Here is a 16535-nt window from a genome sequence, read left to right on the forward strand (position 1 = left end):
TTGGCCTAAGGTTGCTGGTACGACCCCTAGTTCAGTTGCACATGTATGAGTTTCTAGGGCAGTACTTGTAGCCAGCTCTGGGTGTGCTCATGTGAAAAGACATTTGTATTTGTGTGGAAGAAAAAGGTGAAGGTTTATGGAAAGAAATTTCTCATGGCTGGAGAAAGTGAGAAACTGACCTGTGGACTCCTGTCTAGTAGTCTAGTAGCTCTGAAGGACTAAAAAACACGAGACGTGACATCGCCTTGTTTAGATCTCAGCTATCCCAGTCCTGCTCTGGACCTCTGGTGCCTGGTGTTCTCCTCCCCTCTCACTCTTCAGTCCTCACCCTCCCTTGCTCTCTGGCCACTCTCACCCACCCAGCAAGGAAGAATGGAGTACGAGAGGATTCATCAGAAAGCCCAGGTATGAACTCTAGGCAAGCAGGTGCTGCATTTGATCTAAGCATCTTGCTGGCCACTCAATTTGCATTGTAGTTCATCAAGTGAGTGCGGCTTTTATCCCTTCGTTTTCCTGACTGCGTTTCCTTTGCTTTCTTTGGGGACTTCGTTTTATTGCAATAGATGTGAAATCTTCGAAAAAAAGATGTGAACTCTTGCCCCGTTGCCAGTTTCTCCATTTCTTTGGGCAAACCACGAAGCGTTTTTATTTTGAAGCGCATGAAGCGATAATGGCTTAGTACAATGTTAGTTACCAGTTTCCAGAGTTTCCGGTCAATCTGCTTCCTAAATGGAGGTGGAGACTGGAGACCACAGTTCCATAGAGGCAAAGGAATCTCTTTCACCATGTAGTGCAGACCTAGCTGAAATGCTTAATCAAGAATTTGGTGCCGTGACAATACATCTTAGGAGTTAGCAAAGTGTTTGCGATGATTTCACTAATTTGCAGCAGTTAACTTTTGGCATCTTGTTCCTGGCTGAGAATGAGCAGTATCCTTCCACTAAATCTCAGCTGTGGTTCGCATCTAGTTCTGTAGAGTTCTACATTACCCTTTGGCTGACTCCCATTGTAGTATATTTTCCAAGGTTTTGGTTTGCGTGTGCGCAAAAGTTACTACCTTGATTGCATTATTATCACTTGCTGAGAAAAACTTACAGCCTTGAGGTTCCTGCAGGCTGGTGCCCTTTCTCCAACAAAGCTAAGGATGAAGATTATGGGGGCCCACAATCGAGTAAGAGTCATCACCAGCAACTCATCATCGCGAACATCACCTGCAAAAAACATTGAAGCCTCACAAGCGCAGAACAGGCTACTAGTCTGTGATGTTCTTGAAGAAGGTACAGCTAAGGATGCAGCTAAGGATGCAGCTGGGTACTCAATAGTATTTTTTTATCAGCTAATTAATTACGGTATTATGATGGCATGCCAATGCCACTTCAGTTCATTTCTCCTCCTAAATTTTTTACGCACAATAGCATTCTAGTTTATTTTATTAACTTTTTGGGTCGACCTAATGACCCAAAATATATATAACTTGCATCCCTAGGTACAGAGTACAGACGAATTGACCATTTATTTGTTACCCTTTTTCCTGGCTAAGTCAATAACACATCATTCTTGTTCTGCAACAGTTTCAGACAACTCAGATGGCACCAAACACCCTTCAGCAATTAACAAAACTGAAGCAGTAGGAAAGGATTCAGCATTAGATGTCAATAAGGTTCAAAACACTTCCAAGAGTTCAGTTCCCCAACCAGCAACAAGCAACTCGAGCATGATACATCCAGTGAGACCTGTGGAAGAAGACAGTACTGAATGCGATAGTGGGCTTGACAATGCTAGTACTAGTAGCTTTGAGTTCCATGGAGGTGAGAAGACGGCGACGCAGAATCCAGTAGCAGGGTATTTCTCTAGACAGGCTTCCTCGAAGTGGAATGACGCTGAGAAATGGATCGTGAACCGGCAGAATGTTAATCAGAACATCTCCAAAGGCACAGCACAGAATCAGACTGTACACCAGATGAATTCTGCTGCAGCCAGGGGTGTCATTGTTCCCAAAATTTCTGGTCGCCCTGTGCAGAAAATGAAGAGAGTGAATCCAGCTTTGTCTGCTCCACGCAGCATATTAGAGAGGTTATCTTTTGCTTCGTATCAGCCAAAGGTGGTTAGGCATGCAGATGTCTGTCCAGTTAGTAGTTCTAGTGCTATCCCCGAGTATCACAAGGCAACTGATGCTGGTTCAGAAATAGAAGTGAAGCCCTGCAACGATCCAAAAGGTAACTTTTTCGCCTATATTAGCCAGAAGATTGTAACATGGAGCAATTATAGACTATTGAAGCTAAACATTTGTTTTCAAAACATTCTTAAACTTGTGTGAATTGTTATGTGCAGCTATTTCAACAGTTCAGTCAGTGTCTGTGAGAGATGTTGGCACAGAAATGACTCCAATACCTAGTCAGGAACCTTCAAGGACGGGAACTCCACTTGGGTCAATGACTCCGACTCGAAGCCCTAATTGTTCGATACCATCAACACCTGTAGGAGGGAGGTCAGTAGCATCACCTGGAGAAGACAACACAGATGATGGACCATATTTCAACAGAAAAGGTGTCACACATGGAAATGAATTGTCAGATACTGAAATGAGGCTCAAGACAAGGCAAGAAATTGCCGCTCTTGGTATACAGCTAGGAAAGATGAACATTGCTACATGGGCCAGAAAAGAAGAGCTAGAACTAGTCTCTGCAGCACCGAGCATTGCTGATTTGGAGCGGATGAAGAAGGAATATGCTGCCCGTGCTGCATCATATGAGGAGGCAGAAAATACTAAACATACAGCAAGGTATTATTCTCTGAATATTTGATCATTCTTGTTGGTTGCATCTGCTACTGACTTAAAGATAGAACAAAAAACTCTAAAATATTAGTTTTGTTCATCTCGTCATGTAATGGAGATTGTATTCCTCAGATTCAAAAAGGAAGAGGTGAAGATTGAAGCTTGGGAAAGTCGTCAAAGAGCAAAAATTGAATCTGAAATGAGAAGGATAGAGGTACATTTCCACTTTGCATGTTATCCCCAGTTCACCTGGCTTTCTATTTTGAAAATGGAGTGGAGCTGGCTTTTTTTTGCATAAAATTCTTTCTCAAATTTTGTATGCATTAATCTTGCATATCTAGTAGTGTGCTAGTAACACTGAAAATCGCTTTATGACAGGAACATGCTGAGAGAATGAGAAGTGAGGCCATGGTGAAGATGGCTGAAAAGCTAGAGATGACACGCCGCATTGCTGAAGAGAAACGAGCTTCAGCCAATGCCAAAATGAACCAGCAAGCAGCAATAGCAGTTCAGAAGGCTGCAAAGATTCGCCAAACAGGACGAGTTCCAGGATCAAATATCCTATGCTGCCGTGGCTGCTTCTGTGGACCTTAGATATCAACAAATAGTATGTTGAATGTAGTGGTGGGAAATCTAAACTCCACCCTCTAAATCAGCATTCCTTGATTTTAGTGTGGAAACGGGAATGTCTGGTTAGGTATTCAGATGCAAACAAATACTTGTTTGTCATGTAAATTATTCCAATGCATTTTTTTTTATCTTGGCCAGTGTAAAAAGCACCCAGTTAATTGTTGGTCAATGAAGGAGAAGTCCTCAATCAGTAGAAAGTAGAGATGACAAGCTGTGATTGACAACATTTTACAGGGTCGAACCACAATGGTTAGGCTGTGTCAGTAAAAGCTTTGAGTATTTTCCCTCTTTCCTTTTGTTCTCATTTGTTGACTATGTGAGAGCAAGCTAACGTGATGACAGCTCAGGCAAAGAAAGCGGTTAATTGCTCACTAAACAGCATTGTATCACAGCAGAGAATATATGGTGGCCTACAAAATTAGAGGTTTAATTCCTTTCCTCTCCATTATGCTATTTCTGAACGGTTCAGTCCCCGAACGCATTACAAAAATCCTGAATTGCAGCAAACAGGGCATTGAGCAGTAAATCTCAAAATCAGAGATGAGTTGAAAGGTCCAAAAATCAAAAAATGACGACGAAAAGTGCAATGGAAGTTTTTATAAAGCTTGCAAATGGGCTCAGTTTCAGACCAACATGTGTACCTTCATGGTGCAGAACAGAGTAGTCACAAGCCAGCAATCAGTTGATGCAAAGTTGTACCTTCACGGTTCAGAACAGAGTAGCCAGAAATCAATTGATGCAAAGTTGACATTTCCATTTCGTAATTCTTCCAGTACTGCAAAAGCAACTGAAACAAAACAACATGATTTGTTCCAAGCAACTGAAACATATTTTATCGAGGTGATCAAAACGAGTTACATTATGTCTCATCAACATAAAAGGAGCAAAGCTAAACTCCTTCTGCAATCAACAACCTTTTAGCACTTTAGCAAGACCATATAGACAACCTCCAGGACATGGTTTTCTATGCATCTAATTCATAAACACTGAAGTAGATGAGGGGCATCAATAAACAGAAATGTTTCTCATAAAAATGAGGGCTGGAAAGCATTGGATGAGGTTCCAAATGCTCCCAGTTTGACAGAAGTGTCTGCCTGTCTGGTTATCCTAACACGTCCACAATACTGTACCACTGACATAGTCACATAGAGCATTGATTATTTGAACAGACAATGTTCAGCTATGCAAAGTTGAAGAGCTCTCGTTCAACCCTAACAACAACGAAACAAGACATAAACCTCCAAATGTAGCTGATAGAGTAGGAATTGATCAGCTTACTGTGGTTCTAACTTTTCAGAGATTGGAGCACCCTCTTCCCCTCAACATAAATGATTGGGTGACTCCTCTGCATACCAGTAAACTCTGTGATAGTATTCCCTTCGTATCAAAATATTTGTCACCGTTGATTTTTTCTTACAACTTTGACCATTCGTCTTATTCAAAAATTTATTGCAAACATACAGAAAGTTAAGTCATGTTTAAAATACCTATAATAGTAAAGCATATCACAAACAAAATAGATGATATTTACATAATTTTTTTGAATAATATGAATGATCAAAGTTATAAGAAAAAGTCAACGGCGACAAATATTTTGATACGGAGGGAGTATTACTTTGCAGAACAATAGACTGAAACAGATACTCTGAATATGGAACTTACAACTGTACAATACAAACTTGAGTCAAGACTCAAGACACAAATCTTCCAAGTAATAGCTACTCCACGGATAGCCAAAGCTTGTCTTAATTCTGAACTTTAATTTGGATACTAAGCCAGCAAACACAACAAACATAACTAGTGTGGTACTCGGATTGGGCAAAGTAAAAAGTGGCACGACGAAATTTCACACGTCAAATATGAAGTTATGAACACGTCTCTATTGGTAAAGCATTACCGCGCCTCGAAAACAAGTGTTGGCATGGCATGCACATTAGCGTAGTATGATCACTTGCTCACACATAGGCACTAGCAAAGCATGGTTGATCAAAGAAAATTGCAGAGTCTAATCAGCTTATCTCAATCAAGCTTCTGCAAATGGCAAGGCGTACACCCCTATTTTATATCCAAATTGTTGAATCTAGCACAGCAAGGCTAAGGGCATCAGAAATAATGCATCACAAACAGTAACTGGATAGCCATGTTCAAATTCTGTAAAAAGATATTACAGACAGCAGTACAACCTATTATTATCGATAAAATCTGCAGTTTGTGTCATTCTGACTGCTTGTATTCAGGTTGAGGACTTGGCATTCTGATCACTTGGATGAAAATCTCAAAAACACAGATCATTGTACTCTGTGAGAAGCTTGTAATATTCGCAATGACAGGTGAAAATTGCACACTAAATCCAACCGCAAAATCACCCAACCGCGCAGCTAGCACCGCGTGCGAAGGGACGAAGCGGCTCGATCGACCGCTCGAGGTAAGGCAAGGATCACCTTTGTTTGACGCGGGGGGGGGGGGGGGGGGGGGGGGGGACGTGAAGATTCCAGCGACATTTTGCCCTGGCTCGAACTTCTGGGATAATTGCGAGGGCCTTCATGTGGATTGCGATCCCCGTCCACTGCAGAAACTGGCGGCTCCATCCCCGTCCGCTCGGCAACCGTCCGGCGTCTGGGAGCCGTCCAAGAGCGAGCCCGAGAGGTACTCCTGGTCGCTACGCCATCGAAAGCCCGTCCACTGCAGGCGTGCACTACCTGCGCCGGCTAAGGCCTCGGGCGCAATCTGTTTCGTGCGGCCATTGCTGGTCTGGCTCGTCGTCGGAAGCGGAACTCGATTGGAAGACTGAAAAATAAAATAGAGACGACTGAATTTTCAGATAGCTCCTCGTACATTTGCAAGACCTATCTTCTGTTGTTCATTTCTACATTTCAGCCCTGCAAAACCTCTACTCAGCAGGGCCCTATTCTTTGGGTAGAGTCGAGTACTCGAGTAGCAGGGCCCATTTGGCAAAAGACAATGCCTTCGCTCAAAACTTTTATACCCCGTTTGTATATGTAGATATTCGGCCTCAAAATTCGAAATTGGTATTTGCTAACTTCAATTACAATTATTTGGATGGCTTGGAATTTAGAATTGGAATCTTACCTTAATACCGAACGGTATTCCCCGCACCCACGTCCCCTTGCCAATAATACCGAGTTTCACCCCTCGGATTTGTGTCGAATTGGTCACCTTCTCCCTCACGCGCCGGTCTCCTCCCTCCATCCATCCCTCAAGCTGCATCACCCCACCCGCCGGCCCCTTCCTCCCTTATTCCCTTCCCCACGACGGCATGCGTGAATACCCTTCTCGCGGCGACGCGGGTCCGCTCCCCTCAGTGGAGGCGGCGCCGGTCCGCCCCTCTCGCGGTGACCGCGGCAGCGGCACGGGTCCGGCCCCATCGTGGCGGCGGCGCGAGTCCGCCCCCTCACGGCGGCAGCAAGAGTCCGACCCCCTCTCGCCGCGACCGCGGCAGCGGCATGGGTTCGCTCCCCTCACGGTGGCAGCGTAGATCCGCTCCCTCGCGGCGGTCGCATGGATCCACCCCTTTCGTGGCGACCGCGGCAGCGGCACGGGTCCGCACCCCTTACGGCGGCGGCGGCGGCGCTGGTTCAGACCCCTCACAGCGCCGGTGTCCTCATCTCGTCTTTCTTCCTCCCGGCCGGCGTCCCCATTTCGACTCTCACCGGACAAACGTGTGCGCATAACGGAGCTAGCATTCGTCAAACCTCAGCACCAACCTGGGCCATTGTGGCACTGAACCACTGACTAGTGGCCCCTGGTACTATTCAGTCCGCATACACGAACACCCGACCACCTTTCTGCGGCTAGTACAAGGGCACGTACGAGTACGAGTGCGCTGTGCTGTGTGTACGACTGGTCGCTGGGGCCCGACGAATTCATGGCCCAGCGAGGCAGTGTCTGGAAAACCGCTTCGACCAACCCGGCAATCGCTGCACGTACGCCGACCGGGTAACTGTAGCCGGACCGCAGAATCCTGCTAGATCGAATCTCGGAAGGCAGTGCGGCTCTGCACGTCTCCACTGACACGTGTGCCCCACTTCCTCCTGGACCCACCGGCAGTAGGAAAACCATGCGTTCACAGTGGTGCCTGACGCGCGCCGGCAGGAACTATCGGCCCGACCCCATGCCACGTCATGAACCCCCGAAAGCCACTACTACGGGAAAACACCTTTTGGCGTTACACTGCAACTGGGTCCCACAAAATTTTGGGCCCATCTGACAGCCTGAGCGTAGCGTTTTAAACGACCAGGGTACACGAGAGGGTACTGGTAGCGGGACCTCCTCGCGCAAATCTCCGGTGCCACCGAAGGATTCAAACTGCTCTCGCTGTCGTCCGGGCCTACGCGCCGGGGACCCCAGCGCCAAGAGACGCAGCCGTATATACCGCACCTGGACGGAGAGTCCCAACCCAGTCCAGCTCCCCATGCCGCATCGAGACGAAGCCTTCCATAGATTATTCTCCCCAAAGTCTCTCCCTGCCTCTCCTCCCATCTCCGCCTCGCGATCGAACCCTCGCCCGCTTGCTTGCTTCCCTGCCTCCACCTCCGCCTCCGCGCCCTCCCTCTCCTCCCGCTCCTCATCTCGCGATTGGCGAATTCTAGGGTTTCCCGGCGGCCACCCGGATCCAGCTCGGCTCGGCGAGCGCCTCTAAAGCTTTGGATCGCGCGACCGTGCTCTGCTCACTCGCTGCCTCGCTCTGCGCCGCCGCCGCCAGCGCCACGACGACGGCCAGTTGCTGTGCCTGGGGTTGGAGCCTCCACCGCCTCTCCGTTGACCACCGGTGAGGAACTCCGCTCCTTCCTCGAGCTCCCAGCTGCTAGCTCTCAACCCACTCAGTTCGATCGCGTCGTCCTGTGATTTGACATGTCGGGGGGAAGAGATAGATGTTTGCGGCGGAGCTGGCTGCTGGCCTGCGCAGCTGGGAGCTAGTAGGGGAGTGATGTCCGTTTGTGTTTGTGCGCTTGCTTTTTTGTGTGTGTCTGGGTGGGGGCGGCCGTGTGTTGCTGTGTCAGTGGTCGCTTTAGCTGTCTCGCTTTGGTGCTTCCGGAGCTGGAAGCTCGTAAGGATTGCTTTGGATTATTTAGACCGTTTGGACTTTTGAGGCGGGGGACTGGAGAGGTGGGGTAAGCGTTGATGTGCCTTTTCATGTTTGTTTTCCTGACTCTGATGTGATCAACTCCTGAATTTCTAGTTTGTTGCTTCTGAGTGTAGCTGTACGAATCTGTTTGTTTTCCGACCCTGATGCGATCAACTCCTAAATTTGTAGTTTGTTGCTTTTGAGTGTAGCTGTTCGAATCTGGAAGCTCATTGTGGGTGGTTTGCGGCTGACTGGCTGTTGTACACTAGTTTGAGGATTTCAGTGCAGGAGATCCGGGGTGCTTTTTTAATGCATATTTGCTGTTTCCATTCTATGTTGGAACAACTTTTTGGGTAAGGATGCAATCAGAATTTATTCTTCTGTTGTTTTGGTAATGATGCTTAGACAATTTTTTTGGGTAAAGATGCAATTGGATTTTATTCTCCTGAATTTTGTTGTTTCTTAGCTTTTGTGACGTTAGTGTATTATCATGTTATGGATGGAAATGCCAATGGGGAATTGGCGTTGTGTGGGTAACTTGTCAGGTGGTCAATCGTAGTTTGCTTCTGTTCTTCTTCATGCTAAAATACAGGACTACAATTTTTTTAGTGGAAGACAGTGTCAAGTGGGTAGTTTTCATTGTGTAAAGGATATATGTTGTTTGTACCGATGCTGCATTTATTCATTGATGAAACTTTGCCCTGTGTCATCTCACAATCAGCTATTTGCAGGATATGGTCTGAAGTCTGGTATCAGCACATGATGTGCAAACCTGAGCTCTAAATCTGCTTGGCTTGTGAGATTGTGACAGTGCGGGTACTGACAGAATTGTCACTGTACAAGATGTTTTGGCACGTGCCTGGACTCTCCGCTGCATCACCTGTGAGTCCTTGCACTCTGATGTATGTGTTTTGATTCCTGAGTTATAAACAGTGTATTGCTTTATCTTGTCAGGTGGATACTATTTTGGACAAGGAAAATTTTAAGTTGGAGGATCTTCTTGATGAGGATGAAATAATCCAGGAGTGCAAAGCACTAAATACCCGCCTAATCAATTTGTAATGTTTCTTTTTCTAGAGCACTATTACATTGTGGTTGTCCTTTTCCTAAATTAGTGTTAAGTTTAATTTTGGTAATGAACTGTATGTGTATTCTTTCTATTGCAGTCTGCGGGACAAAGTTCAAGTGGAGCAACTGCTTCGTTACATTGTGGAGGAGGCATCTGAAGATGCAGAAAAGAAAAGGATATTTAGGTAACAAGGCTAACTAAGGCTGAATGAAACCCATTTCCTGCAATCTCATAATTTGGAATTTGTTCAACACCATGGAATATCACCGTGCAGATTTCCATTCATAGCTTGTGAAATATTCACATGTGAAGTGGATGTCATCATGAAGACATTAGTGGAGGATGAAGATGTATGTTTTACTTTGTAACCTTGTTAGCACCTTGATGCAATACTGTTAACTGTTGCCCCAATTGTGTGCACGAATTGTCTTCTGCAACTGATATAGCTGTGATCTCTATGCAGCTTATGAATTTACTGTTCTCTTTCCTTAAACCTGACCACCCTCATGGGACATTATCTGCTGGTTACTTTGCCAAGGTATTGTAGTATGAATCTATTTACTTCTGGAAGGAAAATATCAAATTGGGTGATCAAATGGTAGTTTGATGATTTTTGTACTGACATTTTAAACGTTCTTATTGCTCTTGCAGGTAGTGATTTGCTTGATGATGAGGAAGACACTCCCACTAGTTAGTTACGTGCAGGTTTGTGTAGTTCTATTGTCAGTTTTTACCCCCTTCTTTTGCTCTTTTGTGTTCTGTTTGATTCACTGATATCACATGTTTGTTGTTCATCGTGCTCATGCATTGGTAGGTCTAATAATCTGTACTATGCTGTCCGAGTCAAGTATTTTTGTGGGTTCCAGTTAACCTCCTTTAGTCCAGCTGATATCTCGATCATTAGCTCAATATTGGTAATAAAATTATTACTACTAACCCCCTTTTGGGGAACCTAAACTGTACTGCTTGATGGTTATTACATCCACGCAATGTTAGCAGAGTTGGAGGTCTAACCACCTGTAAAGACTTTCACATATCTCCTTACCCAGTATGTTGTATCTAAAATCAACGGTTGAGTATGTAGCAATTATTCCCTAACTGTCGCCTTTCTACAGGGTCATCCTGAAATAGTTAGCCAACTTGTTGATCTTATTGGGGTTACTTCTATCATGGAGGTCAGTTTTCTCTAAAACTATACTATGATTGCAATTTTTTATTTTGTCACTGGAAAAAGGCTTGACACCGAAAAAAATCATTGTCGATACTGACAGATGATGTCTTGGCCCATGTCAGCATTATACGCAGTTGTTATTTTTGAAAAAGTAGTTTTCCCATGCAATGAATTAATGTCAGTTTGAATGCTTGTTGGTTTGTACAGGTCTTGATTCGCTTAATAGGTGCTGATGAAACTATGTATTCAAGTTATGCGGATTCTATGCAATGGTTAGATGACATAAAAGTCCTTGAGATGATTGTTGACAAGTTCAGCACATCAGTAAGAACTAAAGATTACTTTTAACATCTAACCTTGTCAGCTATCCATTTATCCTGTTTATTGTTTCAAACCACTTTGTATCTTCTGATATTTGTATAAATGTTGTTTTAAAGTTATTTCTCAATGGCCCTCACTGAGCTTATGAGAAAGCAATTGCATGCTCTTATCACAATAAGATCTCGCTTATAACTTTGTCTTAGTTTTGGGTCAAACAGCACTGCTGCCTACCAGTGCCAGGTTAGATTCAATGGATGATTTGGAACGCTAGCCTTTTGGATGTAATTGACATGTCAAAGCACAATAAGTCTTGTACGAAAGCATAGTTTTTTGATGTTGCAGTATTAGAATACCTGTTGACTTGTATAATATAGTGATCCATGGCGTTAGCTTAGTTAAAACTTTCTAATTAGAACCTATATAACTATCGAAGTCCTTGTTAGCATCTCCTTCAGATTTGAGATGCTGTGGTCCATTTTCTGGTTCACATTCACATGTTTGTTGAGTAATTGTACTTTATGGACACATTTTCTTGGGAATTAATTATCATTTGCAGTCAACATGATTCTTTTCTTATTTAACTTATATTGCAGGATTGTCCTGAGGTTCATGCAAATGCCGCTGAAATTCTTTGTGCAGTAACTAGATATGCCCCTCCAGCACTTGCTGCAAAGATATCCAGTCCAAGGTGCTTTTGAGTTGTACTACTGTTTATAGTTATCAAAATTTTACGGTCTGAGAACATTGTCTTTTCAATTTGATATTCAATGTAGTTCTGGGCATTCTTTTTTTACTTCACATTTGCAGCTTTGTGGGGAGATTATTTCAACATGCTTTTGAAGATTCAAGGCCTAAATCGGTGCTGGTCCACTCATTGTCAGTGTGCATATCTTTGTTAGATCCTAAGAGACTTGTATCGGCTTCCTACCAGGCTTTTCGTAGTCAGCTGAGCCATGGAGCACTGGTTACTGCAAGTCCAGAAACAGTAAATGGGATGCTGGACAGCCTAGGTTAGTGTCTGTTTAATATTTTACTAAAACCATGCATCTTTCCATATGGAGCCATTGTAGCTACAGCCATCTATTGTGCCCTTTAAACTTCTATTCTCTTATCTACTACGATATTTCAGGTGATTTGTTGAAGCTGCTGGATGTTTCGTCTGCTGAAAATGTTCTGCCAACAACTTATGGAAGCTTACAACCTCCTCTCGGGAAACATCGCTTGAAGGTATGGTGCTTGGTTCTGTAATTATTTGCTGATTTAAATAGTCATGAAACGGCATGACAACGTCTTGGAGAACTAGATGTTTGATTTCAGTGTTGGTTTACACCTTTCTTTCCTGGAAAATATGAAGAAATGATTGGTTTGTCCAGAGCACAATGCTATCAGTTTCTTTGACTTGTAGTCTTATAGAATATCAGGTACTTTTTTAATTTATCTGTTGACATTAATGTTGGCTATTTCTTTTTCTTTTTCAGATTGTCGAGTTCATCTCTGTTCTACTGTCAATTGGTAGCGATGCTGCTGAAACACTACTGATCCATCTAGGAGCAATCAAGCGTGCTATAGATCTATTATTTGAGTAAGTTAGATTTTGTTAATCTGCATACCAAAAACTTGTTAAAAAGCTGACACTGACTTCATCATCAGGTACCCATTTAACAACTTTTTGCACCACCATGTGGAGAACATCATCGGGTCCTGTCTGGAGAGTAAGCAGGATCGACTGATTGGCCATGTCCTTGATGAGTGTAAACTTGTTACAAGAATTCTGGAAGCAGAGAAGAACTCTGCTCTGTCAACAAATTTAACGAAGGTTAAAAAATTTGCCTCAGAATATCCATTATTTACCTATAATTTACTTTATCAATATCTTTGTTTCATTTTTTATGTGTTCACTTTATTTTTCTTGCAGCATACATTATCTGCAGAGGGAAGATCTCCACCGAGGATAGGAATTGTTGGTCATATCACGCGCATAGCTAACAAACTCCTTCAGCTGGCCAATACCAACACCATGGTCCAGTCACATTTGCAGGTTTGAGTTTGATGATCATTATATAGATGAAAACAGTGCAATTATCACTACTCGCATTTTTTCTGATGATCCGATGCACAATGCTCAACAGAAAATAATATATAGGCTAAAATTCTTTGTTTATTTTCCCCATGTCGATTCTACAGCCTGCATTGAACTTCATGTGAAGTCAGAATGAGTGGCATCACCCTTGAAGCTCTTTGATAGAAAATTTCTTCTAAGAAATCCTGAAATATGCAAGTTAAATTCATGTGCAGATAATACAAGATAATGTGTCTTAAGAGTGTAAGCAACTGCAACACCCATTGTAGCTAATCGATCATGCATCTAAGAGCCATTGTAGCCTAACTGCGATATCGATCGTAACTAATCAATTGCTGGCAGAATGTGCACGTTAAGGTTTGACACGTTTGTCTTCAGATTTCAGAGAGATGCCATGTGCCAATTATGGCGCTTGTTGTCAGCTGTATAAACTTTATTGGTTCATCTTTGCTGTACAAGTTCACTCCTAAAAAAACCTGCTCATGTAATTTGCTTGTGATGACACAACCAGCTGCCAGTTTTATTTTAACATAATTACTTTGGTTGCAGCAAAATTCTGATTGGATCGAGTGGCATGCCAGTATCCTAACAAAGCGTAATGTATTAGAAAATGTTTACCAGTGGGCTTGTGGGTAAGTACACTTTAGCCTCTTTTATGTTTTATCTTGTTCAAGTCTTCTTATCTAATGGCAAATTTGAATTCTTGTTTTACTTGCTGTCCGTTGTTATGAATCGTAAAAACTGCATTGTACTGACAGATAATAGTATTAGTTATCTATAATACAAAAACATGCAGCTTTTCCGCATGTCCGATAAAAAGAAAATAGTATTGTGATTTCTTTAAGGAACATTGCACAGATGTTGACTACATCAGAGTTGCTTTGGTATCCGATCCTATATTGTCCTTGACTTCTTGCTATATTTGGAAGGAACTATAATCAACAACTGTTTGTCCAAAACCACCAGTCCATTACCTACAAGTTATGTCCATATGCTATACATAAGGAGTGATCCAATTGTATTGAGCTCCAAAGCATCGCCATCCTCCTCCACTTCTGCCACTGTGATCTGCAATCGAAGGACAAGAGTCAATTTGTGTTATGCCACTGTGAATCTGAAAAAAATCCCTTCATTTTTTTACTGACGTTTGTGTATGGAGCCCATATGTAATTGACGTATTGAATGGCATATGGTGGGTTAGGAAACCAATAACAATTGTGTGATGTTTCAGATTTTCCATCATGTCGAACTAACTGCTGGTCCAAGTGTGATTAAACTTCTCGAATTATATGGAGTTACCACAGACTTCAGCTGCTTTAATTTTGCTATGTGTCCTGCATTTACTGGGAAGAACGATCAGATGCTGAATTTCTGTCTTGCTTCTCTGGTTATAGTCGACCGACATCACTGCAGGATCGTGGTAGGGACAGTGATGATGAAGACTTCCGAGATAGGGACTATGATGTGGCGGCACTTGCTAGTAATTTAAGCCAGGCATTTAAATATGGTATTTACAGTAATGAGGATATTGATGAGGTCAGTTTCTCTCACCTTTTCTCCACAGCGCAAATTTTCATTTATATTTAGAGGCCAGTTTCTCTTGTCGAGCAACATTCTCTCAGCTAGTGTATAGGTTCTATATGCATTTGTATTAGACTTGATTAGTGCTGTTGCTTTTGGTGTATATGTAGGAATACTGATTTAGATTAAACGATTGGATCATTGTTTCTCCTGAAATTTGATGCTGAATTTGTGGATTCTGAAGTATAATATTCTTATTAGGGACCTAAGCAAGTTTGGCTGTAGATGCAAACATTGACAATTTAAAAATAAAATCAGTAACTTTTTGTTTATACGATACATGCAGACTCAAGCATCACTTGAGCGGGATGATGAGGTATTTTCAGGATTTGCCTTTTTAGATTCGTTGTATCATATTTAACTAGACCCGACAACATTGTATTACCTGATATGTGATCATTTCTGTTTCTGTTTATTACTATTTGCCACAGGATGTATATTTTGATGATGAATCTGCGGAGGTTGTAATATCCTCTCTTCGCCTTGGAGACGAACAAGACAGGTTCATTCTTTTCTATGTGCTTTGACTACTGTTATTCTTTGTAAGCGCATTTGATGTTTGCAAAATTTCAAGGACTAATGAAGATATGCTTTGCAGTAGCTCGCTCTTTACAAATTCCAATTGGTTTTCGTTTGACGAGGACAAAGCATTGAATGATGGTTCAGTTAGCTCAGAAGCTTCCCCATCCCCAAATTCTGATATATCCGCACCAAAACTGGATAATGAGAATGATGAAGTAATTCTTGGTGAAGTTATAGATGACACAAAAGGCTCTGAACCATCTTTACCAGATACAGAAGTTTCTGAACCACCTTTACCAGTCTCCAACAAGGACACAAATGAAGAGTCTGGCCAGACAGTCCTCGCAAATGGTACCATCAACAAGTTGGAAGACGACATCAGACCACCAACTCCTGATGTAAAAGAGAGTCAACCTGAGTGTGTTGAATGGAGGGAGGAAGAAGCTGAACCTGGTGGTGTTGCTGAGAAGGATACCACAGCTCCTGTTTTTGAGGTTGAAAATGAGAAGCAGCTGGATTCAATGAATGATGTCGTGTGTGAGGCCAAATTAGGAGAGGAAAAGGTGGGTGATAATGTCGTGCCTTGTGAGGCCAAATTAGGAGTGGAGAAGGAGAGGGATAATTCGTCTGAACCTTCAGCGCCTGATGCCACAGAAGAAGCAGCAGTACCAGTTTCATCTGATGTTGATTCAATGAAGCATCCTGAACCAGTTGGTGACAGCACATGATGGTGGATGGCATATAATGATGGTTGATGGATATGCAGGCAGCATTAGGAACTGGTCGGACCATTAATGTATAAACAGTTCTACGATCATATGTGGATTTTTTATTCTACACAGTTTGCCTAAGGTGGTCCCCCACATGCGATAGAGCCTCAAAGATTCAATTGTTTGATGGAGCTGCTTAGGTTTGATCTGCGACATAATTTGTTGGAGGTTCGTTGCTGTGTGTGCCTGTGTAAATGCTAGCAGTCTGTGGGCTACATACGAGGCGCAAAATGCTGAAAGTAAGCCTTTTTCTTTCACAACCACATAGTGAGGTTCTGTTTGTGTCACCCTGGTAAATAACTGATAGGTGAATAGGTTATCTGGTCCGGATGCATGTCCTGTACTGTAGTTGGTGCTATTTGTACGAAAATTTTGACTCGAATGCAGTCAGTTGATTGTTGTCATATTCAGAATTTGTTCGAAACTCTTGTATACTATAAACAATATAGCTTCTATTTTTCTCAGGTACTTTGTGCTTAATTCTTTGTTGTATAAACGACCTCTGGTATATGTTTCCTGCATGTAACAA

General features: G+C 42.9%; 2 protein-coding genes and 1 long non-coding RNA gene across 5 annotated transcripts; 2 read left to right on the top strand and 1 right to left on the bottom strand.

The window, feature by feature from the left end:
- Positions 1-239: 239 nt before the first annotated feature.
- LOC112899112 lies at positions 240-3632 on the top strand. Its single transcript, XM_025967448.1, has 6 exons — positions 240-405; positions 1115-1277; positions 1572-2216; positions 2332-2782; positions 2909-2990; positions 3155-3632. The coding sequence occupies exons 1-6, from the start codon at positions 373-375 to the stop codon at positions 3368-3370; spliced, it is 1590 nt and encodes a 529-aa protein (XP_025823233.1). The 5' UTR covers positions 240-372; the 3' UTR covers positions 3371-3632.
- LOC112899113 lies at positions 1872-4941 on the bottom strand. 2 transcript variants are annotated; one of them, XR_003230001.1, is made up of 3 exons: positions 4048-4941; positions 2392-2502; positions 1872-2012 (listed from the first exon to the last, which is right to left on the bottom strand). It is a non-coding gene; the product is annotated as an uncharacterized LOC112899113 (long non-coding RNA). The 2 variants fall into 2 exon arrangements; XR_003230000.1 differs by lacking the exon at positions 1872-2012 and adding an exon at positions 2061-2199.
- Positions 4942-7829: 2888 nt separating this feature from the next.
- On the top strand, positions 7830-16470 carry LOC112899241 (serine/threonine-protein phosphatase 6 regulatory subunit 3-like). 2 transcript variants are annotated; one of them, XM_025967639.1, is made up of 21 exons: positions 7830-8195; positions 8702-8845; positions 9224-9374; positions 9447-9550; positions 9659-9745; positions 9836-9911; positions 10025-10099; positions 10213-10266; positions 10677-10736; positions 10940-11056; positions 11647-11741; positions 11861-12063; positions 12183-12280; positions 12532-12635; positions 12704-12869; positions 12969-13091; positions 13683-13765; positions 14528-14669; positions 15001-15030; positions 15146-15216; positions 15313-16470. In XM_025967639.1, exons 3-21 carry the CDS (start codon positions 9336-9338, stop codon positions 15962-15964), a joined length of 2379 nt encoding a protein of 792 aa, XP_025823424.1. In that variant the 5' UTR covers positions 7830-8195; positions 8702-8845; positions 9224-9335; the 3' UTR covers positions 15965-16470. The 2 variants fall into 2 exon arrangements, with proteins under 2 accessions (XP_025823424.1, XP_025823423.1); XM_025967638.1 differs by lacking the exon at positions 8702-8845.
- Positions 16471-16535: the final 65 nt, after the last annotated feature.

This window comes from Panicum hallii, chromosome 7, assembly GCF_002211085.1.
Source record: "Panicum hallii strain FIL2 chromosome 7, PHallii_v3.1, whole genome shotgun sequence".
Lineage (NCBI taxonomy): Eukaryota > Viridiplantae > Streptophyta > Magnoliopsida > Poales > Poaceae > Panicum > Panicum hallii.